At 37.8% G+C, this 15,901-nt stretch overlaps 1 protein-coding gene across 6 annotated transcripts in view; it reads right to left on the minus strand.

The window, feature by feature from the left end:
• LOC127952374 (histone deacetylase 5) overlaps positions 1-15,901 on the minus strand; it is a 75,372-nt gene that overhangs the window by 46,233 nt on the left and 13,238 nt on the right. For 2 of the 6 annotated variants that reach the window (XM_052550775.1, XM_052550774.1), the window contains exon 2: positions 13,121-13,341. The exons of 1 other annotated variant lie outside the window; for it this stretch is intronic. In XM_052550775.1, the coding sequence (XP_052406735.1) occupies positions 13,121-13,142 (22 nt within the window). In that variant the 5' untranslated portion in view covers positions 13,143-13,341. Of the gene's footprint in view, positions 1-751; positions 1,683-13,120; positions 13,342-15,901 lie in introns of those variants that run through there. 3 more of the 6 variants (XM_052550772.1, XM_052550771.1, XM_052550770.1) reach the window with 3 other exon arrangements.

Here is a 15,901-nt window from a genome sequence, read left to right on the forward strand (position 1 = left end):
ATATAATTTTAAACATCTTAAATCATAAAAGACAGTAAGACTTTATTTTACAGTTTAATTTGTTACACATTACATGTACTTTAGTAATTAATGTATAATTACATACAAAAACCCTACAGTAAGTACATGCTGTCGTTTCAAACCTGTTTGAGTTCACTTTTTATGTTAAACATAGAAGATGATTTGAAAAATGTTGGTAACTAAAAGGTTGCTGGTGCCCAATAGTACGTGAACTTTACTTTTAAAATCCTTTTAAACTTTTTTTTAAAATTTATTATTATTTTTTTAAATAATTTAAGTCCTTGAATTGAAAGTCATTTGCAACTGACACAACGCATTTGCATCTACCGAGTTAACCACTTACAAGAGCATCCAAAACCACATGGTTGGCCGTATTAACTTAACAAACTTAAAAGATTAACTAGCCTAAGAGAATGCAATGAGAAAATGTGCAAAAGAGTGACGTTGATCGCAGTACGGCGTAAAGGAAAAGCAGGCACCTTTGTTTAGGGATGCCCAATTCAGGTTTTCACCGTGGTTTTACCCAAACAGAGTTTGACCCAGACAAAACAAAGTCAAAACGTAGCCACAGCAAGAATGTTGTTCAATCAAACAAACATCAACAACCTTTGACTTCAAAGAATCTTCAACTGCAAGCAACACACTGCAAGCAAAGCACGTTTCTCCCTCTCTTTTTTTCAAAACAACACACCTTTCTTCACACACATGTATCTGCTGCTCTTCAACTCACCGGTGCTGGGCATGCTGGTGCTTCTGGACGGAGAAAGCAGCTCCACGGGTCGCTCTCTGCTGGACGTGCTGTCTGAAGAGAAGCAGGATTCTGTCTCATAGATCGTCTGTAACATCGCGCACAGTCCCGGTACAGTTGGCTTCAAAAGCATGCCAGTCTCAAAATATCGCCAATCAATTAATGCAAAAACTAATTAACATGAAAAAGGAGATGTCAACCCACTCTCCATCTAAAAAAAAAAAAAAGTTAAAACATTTGAAGCAAGTGGGTAAAAAAGCAGCACTACCTTTATCGAAAGGTACATGCATGCAAAAAATTGACAACCGCTTTGCCTGTTAACTCCATGGTCCAAAAAAAATAAAAAAATAAAAATAAACAAATGCAATCAGAACAGATATCCTTGAGAAGAAACACTGCAGACAAATCCTTAAATCGTCCACTCAAACTATCGGCTTTACGGCCACACAAGCGAGTCTATTCATACACCACATCACCTTCTTGTCTAACTGTCGTTGTCTGAAACAAACTGCTAATTCAAACCGACAAGTCCAAGTGTGGCTTGTATCCAAGACTCTGGTCTGAGCGTGGCTGGATCCTGAAGTCACGCATGTGTTATCAGCGGACTACGAAAGAGCGACTTCCCCATGACGAAATGCGACAGGACGAGATGAAAGCGACAGAACGCCTGCCGGCCCCTCTGTTCTTTCCTTCCCCTCGCCTCTCCGTACAAGTCGCTCTCCTGATGAATGGGCTTAAAGTGAACCATCCGACCGCTCCATTTAGTGCGACTGTTTTGCTTTTATGTAATTGTTCAAAGCCGAATCTCTGCACCCTCAACTGCGGTGCGTGGCGAACGAGAGAGTAGAGGTATAGAGACGTGGAGTTTACAAACAGACTGGAGCTGCTTCAGGCTGCTGGAAATAGCTGCCGAGCGACAGGGGAGGGGCGGGTCTGTGCTATAAATAGAGTCGGGAGCTGAGAGCTCGCTCAGAGAAAGAGAGAGAGAGAGAGAGAGAGAGAGAGAGAGAGGAGGGGTGAGGGTGAGAGAGAGAGAGAGAAGGAAAATGGAAGAGAGGGGATGGTCGATTGTTCATCATGTAAATAAAGGAGCCAAAAACAATAACAGGAGCCAAAAAAGGAGCCAATCAGACACAAGACCATGACAGGACTGGAGGAGTGAGACCAAACTGAGTTAAACTCAATAATACGAGCCAGCACGAGGGCAAACGAGATACAAAACAACACAAGCGCTGCAAAATTTGTGCCAGTGCATGCTAAAATGAATGGAACTAATTCATGCATCTGAAACACTAGTGTTTAAATCTTTCGTTTTAAATACTGAGGAATGCTTACACAAGGAATCTGCGTCAGCACTATCGACACAGAGAACACAAGGGTCACCGCTTCACAAGCGCATGTGGGTCAAAAGACTAGGACGGCCAATGCAGCATTACCAAACCTGTGACATGCCAAGCGCTGTAAGGACACTATTTATCAGTCAAATCAACAACAGCAACTCACAAAGCGACCTGCGACAAATTAATGGTAAAATAAGTATTGATTAAAACATGGTAATAATTTATAAACAAACTGTGTTCAAACTTTATTTAAAAATTTAACTGAAATACTTATTTAACAAAAATGTGTAAATTATAAAATATATTTATTGGATTAAGTATAAAGTAATAATTATAATAAAAAACGAAATTTGTTTGTATGTATTAACATTTATCACATGACATCAGTATATATAAAATGATATAAATTGCACTTATATCAAATTGAAAATGAACATTTAAATACTTACAAATGTAGGACACTACAATTATCTAATGTAGTGTGCGGAACTGAACCAAGGCTTTAAAAAAAACATTTTTCAAGTTTTCTTTCTTTTAATTTTTATACTAAATAAATAAACAAATAAATAAACTGCCTTTAATTAATAAAAACTAAAATAAATATTTAAACAATAAATGATCATGCAAATGTGTGCAAAATGAACAGTGAAATTTAATATACATTTTCACAATTGTTTTTTTATTAATATTGTATATCATTACCGTATTATCTAATGAAAATGTACAGAAATGCACAAATGCATTAAATTAGATGTAATATGGGACTCATGGGCTGTTGAAAGGCAATTTTTTTAATTGATAATGAAGACCTACAATGTTTCAATATTTAAAGGACCACAATGATGCTTAAATAAGTAATGCACTAAATCTTTCTGATTAGTGCATCTTAGGTGTGAGGGCATCATAATGCATCCATTGTAAATGATTTCAAGCACTATGGGTGGACACATGAAAAGGTTATCAGGCATCGATGTTCTGCATCAGTTTAGGGACCCAATGCCTAATGCATGCTCATCACATTTATTATCCAAGACGGACTGAACTGTTGCACAAGCGCAAAGCTCCAGGAAAGATGCGTCAATACTGAATAAGAAAAAGATTCAAATCTGAGACCGCACAGTTTCACAGTTTTCTTACAATGACAGCTAAACATTTGTTTCATGCAAGGAAAATTGGCCCCAGACCAATATTAAAGGGTAAGATTTATCCAGAACGCCTAAATTAGACCTCTGACGTGTTTTTCTTAGAGCAGTCTGTCACCATGACCACTAGTGTGTTGGAGAGTTCAAATGGATTTGGCTCAAGATCAGGCAACGATCAAAGAAAAGCTTTGTCAAGCACTTGTTTAAGAACAACATGGAACAGATGTGCATGTACCCAGTGTCTCCTATCACTGCCTGGCCATTGGGCGTGATCTAAGAGGGCAAATACAGGTTGTGTGTGTGTATTTATGCAGGCAAAAATCAAAGCACACTCAACTTTCAAGTTTTGGCACCCATTAATTTGAATCAATGCTGAAAATAGAAGCAAGTATTGCAAGGCATGATTTGCCCATGAGCAATTGACAGCATGCAGCACGACAAAGAAAACAATTATAATTTAAATCAGATTTAATATTCACATCTTGAAGACCACTTAGACCAAGGGTGCCCAATCCTGCTCCTGGTGATCACACCTAAAGCAACTAATTAAGTTGTTCAGGACCACTTGAAAATTAAAGGCAGGTGTGTTTAATTAGAGTTGCAGCTGAACTTTGCATGGATTGAGCACCCCTGGCTTAGACTTTGCACTTGTTGCTCTTTAAGTTACAAGCACACTTGACTGCTATCTGTCCCACAGCTGCACGGACGTCAAAGATGTTCACAGTCTTTTCTACTTCAGTCTCTCCTGTTGGCTTTAGTCTCTAGCCGCCCCTGTTATTTATAGGTGGATGTACCTTTTGGGCTTTCTGACGTTAGTTGGGCTTATATTTAGCCGTGAGAAGGTGGGGGGAGCATACCACTTGTTTTTTAAGCCCTTTTTTTAACGAGTGATGAACTCATGTTGGTAATGTCAAGGACTTTGGCAGCAGACTTTGTTTGACAGCTAGTCTCTCGCCTTTAGCCAGACCTGACCCAATTAAGGCCAACCCAAAGCGAGCCGTAACCTTTTGCCACTGGGTTCTGAAGGAATCTTGGACGCTGGAGAAGAATTGTAAATAAATGTGGCCGTTCTTCACTGTGGCTGCGGACAGATGGACTAAATGTGCGCTGAAGCTTCGGGAGCATGTGAACTCTCTCTCTCTCCCACCCTGAATAACATGGGACTATATTAACTCGCACTTACGAGCCCACAAAAATAGTCTCGGTTTGGATGGGATTAATTAAAACTAAGCCAAGAAAAACACAGCGGTTTCTCACACAGATAACCAACTCTCTTACTGGGGACTGTCCTGAGACCGCTGGCATTTTAGGAAAATATATTTTAAGTATGCTAAGTCAAGCATCACTACTGCTGTGGTTAGCGGTTTGTTCTAAATCCCCAATCCCTAAATATTCAACTTTTACATTTATTCATTTACACACTGCTGTGCCATAAACATGAATAGTATCTCAAACTATGCGGATTGTAGACAAGAGGTGTGCTACATATTTTCAGAGTGATCTGGCTAAAACCATTCACTTTGGAGGACGAACAAATGAGTGAAAAATACCAAAAGACCGAGCAGAGCCAGGTGTAACAGACAAAAATAAACAGTTTCTCCCCATTCGATTTGACTATATAATATCAATACAATTATTATTTTTTAAGATATATTATATATATATATATATATATATATATATATATATATATATATATATATATATATATATATATATATATATATATATTCTATTATCATTTAGCTTATAAATTTTTTTACAAATCAATAATAATACATGCAATAATATGTTGCACTGTACAATAAAATACAAATATTTAGTAATAATTATTATTATTAAATATTTACATGCTTGAGCTTCTGAGTGCTGTAAAAATAGTTTGCTGATCAATGTTTATATTTGAATAAAAATTTAAATGAAACCTGTTCATCATATGAAGTAATTGTGTCTCTTCAGAAGACTTGGATTAAACTGCCCAATTCATATAGATAATTAAAAAAAATAATAATTCTTTATGAACATTTTGCAGCATCAGGGTTTTGGGTTTTTCAATGGAGGAACAGAAAACTTTCAGTTTTGTTTTTTTAAATATCTTCACCTGTGCTCTGAAGATGAAAAACAATTCATATGGAGATTGGAAGAATGGTACTAAACCAATTTAAAAAAAACTAACTGTAAATATAAAAAGCACACACATATATATTGTGTAAACAAAAACGTAATCGCGATTAATCATTTGACAGCACTAGTTATATTTTCCATGTCCGAAAATACTTACATCTGTATAAAGTAGGGACCAAAATACAACATAAACTTGGCTTTGAGCGAGTGAACACTCTCACAACACACTTTTTTTTAACACATATTTTTATGTGCATTTTACTTTTGAAAGGTGGCATGTCACTGCATCTGAATCTAGCCCGGGTGTTCAACGAACTCGGACGGTGCTGTGGCATCATTTCACAGCAAGTCGATCCAACACGGCACAGACAAACCCAGGGCCTGTCGATACCCCCTGAACAACAACCGCCTGATCAATGAGCAATTTGTTACCTGTCTTGATTATGAGCAAAGAGAATTTCTCAGGTCTGCAAAATCCATTCTGAAAGTGCTGTCAAGTCCAAAAACAAACGCAATAAAAGAAATTAAACCGAATCGGAGAAATTAGCTCGTTTGCAAAATTGTTTCTTGAATGTTCTAGTTTGAGCGACTGCTAGACATTCCTGTGAGAGAAAGGAAAAGAGAATTAGCTTTCAGTTCTGCTCTGCAATGGGGTGTAAAGGACACACACACACACACACAGGCGCAAGCCTTCTAAAAAATCCTTCTGAGCACATACAAGAGCAAATGCAGTCAAATGTATCATTAAACTGCCCATGAACGACTGATATGGTGCCTGTATACATTTACAGCGAGAAAAACAACCTTTTTTAGAATCATCATTTGATGACTCATATCAAGGCATAGACTGATGCACTTACACCCAATTTCTTCACACACACACACACACACACACACACGGCACAGGGGACGCATACAGATTCTTTCTCCTCAAATAGAAAGCTGCGATGACTCATTCTCTGCACAGCCCCAACTGCAATGCTCCTCCCTGCTAGCAAACACACACACACTCTCACATACACACTGGTGTATTTATTCCACCGATTCAAATATTAACACATACAGATAATGACAAGATCCTCTGTGTTGGAGGAAGGCCTCCTGTGGTATTCCAGAGAAATCAATGTTTCGAACAGGTTGACTCATTTAAAGCGGTGTTTACTGACCCGTGTCCCACTCACTTTTCAGACAACAAACTGCTCTAGTTATGACGCGAGTTCAGTCGAAATTGGAAACAGAGGTTAAAAAAACATGGATGAAGAATAGTGCATGCACATACATCACAAGTGTGCATTTATGACTATTTATGGTTTTTGTAGAGATACTTGAAAGTAGGGCTGGACGATTAATCGAAAAGTAATCGAAACCGAAATTCAGAACCTCTAACCGACGTACAGTAATTTTCCCATGTCGGGTTATTTCGTTTTTTTAATCCTGTTCTTACACCTTAAATGCATACTACCGCGTGTGTAGCCACATGACTCTGCCCCGTCCAGTCAGTGGCATAAAAGCAAAACACGGAGGTGAACGCCGGTTGATGGCCTTGCGTCTTCACCAAACTTTGTCAGTTGTATTTGTTTTATGGTTTGGACATCCAAGTGATTAGATGATCGGATATGCATTTTTATATCGAGCTACCATGTTAGCGCTAGGGCTGTAAAAAAATAAAAAATAAATAAAATTCCACATTTGAATGCAAAAATGTTGCAAAAAACAAAACAGAAACAAAATAATCGTTCTTTAATCGTAATCGAAGTAAAATGTTCAATTAATCGAGGTTTTGCTTTTAGGCCATAATCCTCCAGCACTACTTGAAAGATATTAGCATTGACTAAAACTTTTCACAGTTGCACACACTATTTTTTAAAGGTGAAATTCGCTTCATGGGAGGGGCTTCTGATTGGATGAGTCTTGCATTGTGATTTCAACCTCAATTTATTCGTATAATTTTCAAAATATTACTCTTATCATGTCATGAAATGTAGTTTTAAAAGTATTTCAGGCGAGAATGTAGTTGTTTAAAAATCAAATATGGGGTTTATTTATAAAGACAGCGCCTATATAAAAATGTGTTTCTCCAATTCCGGAGACGATCAGCTCCAAGCGATCAGTGGGAGCTCAGTGCTCATGAGAGCAGTCTCGACTCGGCTAGTTCTTCTATCATTAACTCCTGGCTCTGATGTCTCTTTAGTGGTTAAACAAAATATAATTAGTTTTCCATAAATCTAATAGGTAATATTTGGTCTTTATTCAATTAATCTATTAATATTTTAAAATGAAAATAAAAAGCTGTAAATCTATAAATGTTTGTGTTAAAAGGGATGCGCATCTCTGATGCGATACACATCATAAAGGAGACATTTTATTCCCCTTTTCACAATATGTAATACAAAACTTTGGTGTCCCCAGAATGTGTCTATGAAGTTTCAGCACAAAATACTACTTTTATTAGAACATTTTGAAAATGCCTATTTTGAGTGGAAGCGGTTTCTTTAAATGCAAATGAGCTGCTGCTCCCTGCCTCCTTTTCCAAAATAGTGTCATTACAGCTCGGACCTGCTAAAACCTCTGTTTTGGTTCTGATTATCATGTTTATCATGCTGAAATCATGAGTTTTAAACCATATGCATTTAAACTTCTGATATACGGTTTTCTGAGTGCACACATCCGAAGCACATGGGCAGAAAACAGCCGTCACAGCATGTAAGTTCTCATTCACACACAAGATTGTGTTAAAAACACACAAAAGTTACAAAAACAGTTGATTATGTTTGTGAAGGTAAACTGCTAAGGAAATAAATCACATTCATTTTAGATCTGTGTGGCAGCAGCAATAGACAATTAAATAGGTCAATAAATCCACTGCTCTCGTCTCCTCTGATGCTGGGGCTCTTAAATAGTGTTCGGCGCTCGTCTGTGCAACCAAAGACAGAACAGTTAGTATGTTACATACTACAGCTAGCTATCCACACCTCTAGTATGCAGTGCGATCCGACTCCAATTCCGATTCGATAAGACAAAATGCATTTGCAATACGATGCAAGGAAAATAACTTTCTAAATAATAAAAGTATAGCACATATACATTACACACACACACACACACACACACACACACACACACATATATATATATATATATATATATATATATATATACACACTTTTTTTTTTTTTTTTGTAATTAATAATAAACGAGGCTCAATCATCTATCTTTTGCACTTCAGTCTGTCAGCCTGCAAAAAACTAAACTAATTATCAAAGAAATAATATAGCTAAACAAGAAAGTAGCCTAAATAACAAAGTTAAATACTCACAAAATACTATAGAACTCATAATAATCAATCCGTGATGCTACACTGGATGCAGCACGACACGACATGAAAAATCCCCAACAGTAAACTGCCTCAACCTATTTATGAGGTACTGACACTTAGCAATTTTGAAAATTTGAAGTCTAAATAAAACCACCGGTGGCAGTAGACATGGCTGTCAGGGCGGCCGTCACAGTCCTAATAAAAAATCTTTTTACCGATGCAAATATGTTAGAAATGATGCATCGCGATACAAATGCCAATTTAAAATGCACATTTTAAATTGATCACATTGTTTACTTTAATGCAGATGCATCGATGCGATTGCAACTTATTGTATCGTATCGTATTGTAACTTGCTACATTGTAACCTGCTGTAACAGAGCCAAAATACAAACTCTTAATTTTGGCTCATTATAACACTGTTGTTCATAGTGGTTTTCAAATGCAATGGGATTTCTAAAAGACAAAATGTAAATCTCTTGAATGTTATACACAAGTCAGCTAGAGAAAAATGTTATAAAAAAAAAAAAAAAAAAGACAGGACTCAGTACTTGCTACTGTAGCTTAATAGCTATCATGACAAACAATGACATAACCAATGTTACCCACAGAATCACAACACTCCACCTGCTGTTATATATCAAGAGCACCTTCCTGAGCTGGTTTCACTGGAGCTGTATGCTCAATAAAATGTCAGTCACACTGGTACACACACAGAAAGCATACGTAAAAGAGTTTGCATCACGGCAAGCAAACGGGCCAATCAGTGAAAAGCCCTCGGGCAGCGCTGATGTGGAGTGGGGTGCAGAGTAGAAGGTTGCCACGGCATCCACTGACATTCAAAGACGTCATGAGGGGAACAGAGGGTTAATAGAGATTGTTACCGATTCTAATTATAAACAGCAGAAAGTCAGAGAGAGGCAATCGAGGAGCACTGGGGAGGAGAGAGAGCACAGAAGAAAGCGGCAAAGTACGCCAACAGATGCAGGAAAGATGGACAAAATCCACAGGTTATGTTCGTCTGAGAAACAAGTCAAGAAACCCTGGCTAAGCTTCACCTGAGATGAGACAATTATATGCAATTATGCACACAAACATAACAACGGGTTACTCGCCCGCTGATAAAACCAAAAATCTTCTTCCAAACGTGATCTGTAATTGCTACAGCTGTGAGTCACGCTGCACTACTACTACTACAACAACAAACAAACGCCTCTAAATAAAGCCACGCTAATCATTTGTTTTCAACGCTATATATCCAAACCATACCATGTCACCAATTACAGGGCAGATTTTAAAATATCACCACACTTTATGAAGCAAACAATGTTGACAATTTTAGTTTAATTAAGGGGTTTACAGGCTTCACAGAGATTCACACAGTGAGAACCTGTTCAAAAGTACAGATCCATTCATTCCAGGTAAACTGGCATAAAAATGAAAACAGAATTTGGAGTTTAAGCCACTGCATTAGGCAATACGGCTTGTTTAATTCATGAAATGAATTACTTGTGGCTTAATATGCACAATCAAAACCATGTTACTTCTGAAAACAGAGGCTAAAATACATCAATCTATCCAAATCGATCAAAAAATAAAACAAAATAAAATAAAATATCCTCACAGTTCAGGTAAGAAAAAAGGACAAAGGTTGCTGAACAAAATGCAAGCAAATTGAATTGCTGCCTTGAACAGATTTATATTAATCTTTCCAAATCAAACCAGGGAAAACAACAACACTGCAGAGCGCAACCAAAATCAGAAAATGCAAATGTTCAAATACTGCAGCTCTTCTTAGTGGGCCCAGATGGAATCTGGAGACTTTTGGGCTGATTACAGCTGTAGAGTTTAGCAGAATGAAATTAAGACTGAATACACTACCCAAACTAAACAAATGCAAAACACTGAAACGGAGCACATTTGAAACACTAGGCATCATACGCTTGCTGACTTTGTAAATGGTTACAGAGAAAATGACAAACGAGGATCACACACTACCAGACTTTCAAACACCACAATCTCACAAACAAACATGCACCACATTTCTAGAAGACACATGAAAAACACATTTCTTCAACTTGCTCCAAATATCAAATGGGTTTGATATCCTCAAACTGGACTGAAACTAAAAAAAAAAGTCTGTGCCTTTTATACTATACACAGTTTTCTTTTAAATTGTTTAATACTCGTGCTGCCCAAATTCTGCAGACTGGCTCTGACTTTCAGCAACTAGTGCTGCCTCCTGAACATTGCAAATCTGACCAAAAGTCATGAGTAACTCGAGTAAATCGATTACAAAAAATGATCGAGGCAAATTCCTCTGCCTCGAAGCCTCTTTTAATTTATTTGAAATCTCACGTCAGGTTCTTTCGCAATGATTTTTTATGTGACACAACGCGTTTACGTCACCCACAAAGCGGAAGGAGACACAAGCGCTGCATCCGAAATCGCATACTGCAAGGAGTTAGCAGTGTTTTGATTTGAGGGCGCGGGCAAACGTAAAGAGAACGTTGTGGCGTGTGTCCATTACAGATCGTGCGCATACATTCAGGAATGAAGAAAAACAGAAAAGTTACAGCATATTCTTTCTGAAGTAACTACTCCCAGCTTTACCATAGTAGAGAGAGACGTTGCACAGACAAGTAAACGAAGCAAGTTACGCAGACATTTAATATGGACTTGGGCTAATTGTTCCAATAAACCATGTTAAAACTATTCTTCCAATATTATTGCTTTTTTTTTTTCGTTTAATATAATTTCTGAACAGAACTTTGATTATTCAAGCATAGTTAAATAATTCAGCTGTTGGAGTGAAGGCGGAGCAGGATTTCTGATCAGTGGTGCAAGGAGTGGGAAATGGTGAACCCAGAGCCTAGCTGGAGCGGAGTGATTCTTGAATGCTTGGAGCGCAGGAGGTTAAATTGTTGTCGCTTCACTCCGCTCACATATTCTGCCATCTTGTGCCTCGCTAACCCTTTAGCAGTAATACAGTGAAAGGGTGGATGTGTCACAAAGCTCGAGCACCAATGCTTAAGCATGTCTGCGTAAGGTGGTATCCCGCCTCCGAATTCCAACTATATGACTTAGTCTAAGGTAAATCACTTCAAGTGGCTAGAATCCGCATGTGGAAGCATGGGTCGAGCTCACCAACAAGTAGGGATGGGTATCGTAAACATAGATGGCACATTATATAGCGGCGAGGCTCCGCCCCTTACTGCCGTATTGACTGGTATGGGCGAGTATGAAGTGCAACAACCCTCTACATTGCGAGTAAATCACTCGCATATGCGACTAAATTTTACTCTGGGTGACTAAATTATATCTATTGTTTTTACTCGCTCTGGGTGACAAAATTATGTCTATTGATTTTACTCGCTAGTGTGTGTGTTTAAGGCTATTATAAAATTAGCACATTTGCACTCGCTGAACACTGACTGAGCGCTTCAGAGTTCTCTCTCCATCAAGCGATCTGTATTTTTCAATTCATCTCAATGGACGCACAGCGAACTTGTTTTTGCCGAACTGTAAACTCTGTGTGAAGGCACACGACGCGCCGTCGCTTTGCTGATAGCGCTGTTTCTCACACATGCACAGAGAGTGAGGGAAAGTCTTGCCACAATTAATCGACGCGCTACATGTAAACTATATTATTTGTTGTATTTTCCTGTCAAAATAATGGAGCTAATTTAGATTTATTCAACTTTTTTGAACAAGCAGAAGATTTCTCCGGTAGTGGGCGGAGCTAATGCGCAATTGGCAATTTCATTGGCTGGCGCTCACCTATTAACAACGTCCCTGTTTTGATCTCAGCAAATCAGTTTGACCGAACGCAGACAACGTGATTAATATTCATGAACCCAGCTGCTCATCAATCCATAGTGCATTGTATATTGTTGGTATGGTAGTATTATCTTTAAATAATAATTAATATGATCTAATACTTTTTTTTTTTTTACAGAAACCCAAATATGCATTCATGCATGGTTATCAAGTTTTAGTTCTAATCACTAAAGTGCTATCATTAAATAGTGCTTAATACCATAATATAATGCTTGACTGACTGATTAAGAAGCTAAGATTTAAGAAGTTGTGCCATTTTACAAAGATAAGCTGATTGGAATCATATATATGAGTGTGTGTGTCTGGGTGTGTGTGTGTGTCTGGGTGTGTGTGTGTGTCTGGGTGTGTGTGTGTTTGTGTATACATGTATAAAATAGTATATCAGTCTGGCGAGTAAACTAAAAAATTTACTAGCCACTGGCTATAATATTGCCAAGGTGTAGAGGGTTGTACAATAACATTTCAGGTAGGTTAAGGAAGGAAGGGAGTCCCTGTCGAGTCAGATTCCTGATGCACTGTCGAAGTGAACCATCTTCGAAAGGGAATATCAGTATTGCAAAGAGTGACATGAACGAGTAAAATCTCATACCGGGTGTGTTTGGTGAATTCATGGATGACGCCACGTGTTTTCTCTGCCTCTGAAATTCTCCAAGTATCAGGAAAAGATGCTTTTTGGATAAACCTCAGCGTGCAACCTCGGGTTCGTCTGGTTTCAGAGGCAAAGTCGCAGGGCTCTAAAGGGGGTCCTCAGTGTCAGCCATGACCGTAGACCTCATGAGGAGGACTGTAATGGCCAGCTGAACACCCTCACTGCAAGAAACACAAACACACTGAGGTTAATGCAGCTGAAAAGTATTGCCAGGCAAGATATATGCCCAAATTTACAATTGAATGATGCAGTGATTTGTCTGTAAAACAAAGACATTTTAAATAATTATATAAACTAAAGCAAAACAGCTCATTTGTTTTTCAAAGAGAGTATAAAATCCCCTAGCTAGCTATTAATGGGGCTTGTAAGAGTCATTAATGCCTGAGTCAGAATGTTGTGTTCGTAACGGGGGTTTAATTTTTGCCACTTCCAAAACAGATCCATAGGATGTTAATGGGTGACTCACCCTGACTCTAATTCAGTGGAGATGCACTACAATACCCACGCTGCCTAGCTGCAGCTGGATACACAGCAGGGTAACACATTACACATGCTGCCTTATCATTCTACCATTAGCCCTACCCCAAGCAAATAAGAGAGAGGCTCTGGACGGTCTAGTTTTAGCGATTGTTAAAAACACTGACCCACACTTCCTGAACCTTATGTCTGTTAAGTATTCAAGTATATAATGTTATGCACAGAAAAGCATTCGGGTTTGGGGATTTAAAAATTCTCAAACATATTTTTATGCAAATCAATACATCAACGTAATATAAATTTGACTGAAAATAGGTCCAAAACTTTTCCGTGCACAGATTCTGTTAAAAAATATATATATACACAAAGACTTACTGCTTTAGTTTACATTATTATTATTATTTTTTTAATTAAGCTGCATTACATTATTGGTAAAACTAGCAGCTCTGCATTGAGGAGAAGATGCAAGCTTTGAATTGTCTTGCCTTGGATGCACTGAGACAAGTAGCCTCACCTGCTGGTTAAATTATGCAAATGCAGTCTGTCTGTCCTCCCGTAGTCTAATTTGTCTCATGATCCTGTATAAACACCGCATTTTCTTTGGTGTGGAATAGTTAACGCAATCAATCACTTTTTAATCTTACTTTAATTATTAAGTGGTCAACAGTATTCTAGGTGAGTTTGAAGTTCCTCCTAAAATGAATCATTATCTTTATGAACAAAATGTGTTATCAGCTGACAGCCAATAAACTGTAATGAGTAACTGATACATGTCAGAAATAGCCTTGCTGTTTTGCTTTGACGCACATGTAACACAATTTGAATTTGGGCCAGAGCTTTATGGTAGCTGGATTTCTTGTTTTGACTGTTAATCTCAAACTGCAAATCCCTAATTTCTCAAAGAATGTGGCTCAACATAATGAAGGTCTACAGTACTGTACAGAACGTCACAATCTGCATTCATTTGAGTCAAATCTTGAAAGACAGCTTAATTCTAAAAAAAGGAATGGGAACAACGCAAATAATGACATAATTTCATAATTAAATAACATTTAGGCTATTCACAAAAAAATAAAGAACGGATTTAATTTTGAATAGAGATTATATATTGGCCAATATTGCATCCATCACAACAAAATACTAATTTTTTTTTAACAAATACATTTATAAATTAGATATTCAAATTCAAATTGGATATTCATTTTGAGATTGGCCAAAGATTACAATGAATAGTGCTAAATGAATTGTATTTATTGTATTATTGTTAACTAGTGTATTTAAAGATTAACTGACATGAACATTTGCAAAATTAAATATCAAGATTATGTTACATTATATTTGTATATCTTTCACTAATTATTAAGGGAAATTACTACATAGGACTCAAAAAAAATTAATAAAAAGGCAAGTAGCAAACACATAGAAATGCAATAAAGATCATCCTAAAACCCTATAAATGGTCACATTTTCTCATGAAATGGCAGAAATCAAGTCAAGAAAAATTAATGATTGCAGAAAGTTGGTGTTTTTTACCGTCATGGATTGCAGATTAACCTATGGACCTACAGTAAGGATTGTTTCTCACACCATTCTAAAAGGCTTGCTAATGCTTTTGGCCACAGCCCGCTCTGGCATGTCCCAGGGCCTTGTGGGGCACTAACATGCTGGTACAGTTCCTGGAAGGCCCTGTATTGACTAAAGAGCAGGCTGACGATGGTCTCTAAAGCTCTGGCATTAGATTTAATGGAAGAACTTTTTAATGGAAGAACCAAAATCTCATCTAGTCCAAATCTTTGTCACTCCTCTCTCTCTCCAATCTCATGCAAGCAGTCCGGCTTGGTGCCAGAGCACTGATCAGTGTTTAATGCTTTTAAAAAGGATGGTATATTTGAGGATAATTTAAACACTGGCTCGCTCGTCAATAAGCCCGCTTGAGAGAATCATCCTTTCCTAGGTGCTAAGCTCTGTTTCTTTGAGACGGAGAATATGAGAAGGCATCAGTCACTCAACAAGGGTGTGAATACCATGGGGGTGGAGATGTGTTGATTAGCCCTCGCAAGCGTTAAACTCTCCTGCACCTCGTGCATCTCTCTGAATGAAGGTTTCCAGACCAACCATGTCCACTAACTCTCTCCATCTGTCACGAAATCGTGACACAAACCCCAAGAGAAAATTTTACAGATTTTACAGAGAGGCATCAAGACAAACGTCTTATAATTCTGTAGGATTCACACTAATCTTACA

This window comes from Carassius gibelio, chromosome B3 (genome assembly GCF_023724105.1).
Source record: "Carassius gibelio isolate Cgi1373 ecotype wild population from Czech Republic chromosome B3, carGib1.2-hapl.c, whole genome shotgun sequence".
In the NCBI taxonomy this organism is placed as follows: domain Eukaryota; kingdom Metazoa; phylum Chordata; class Actinopteri; order Cypriniformes; family Cyprinidae; genus Carassius; species Carassius gibelio.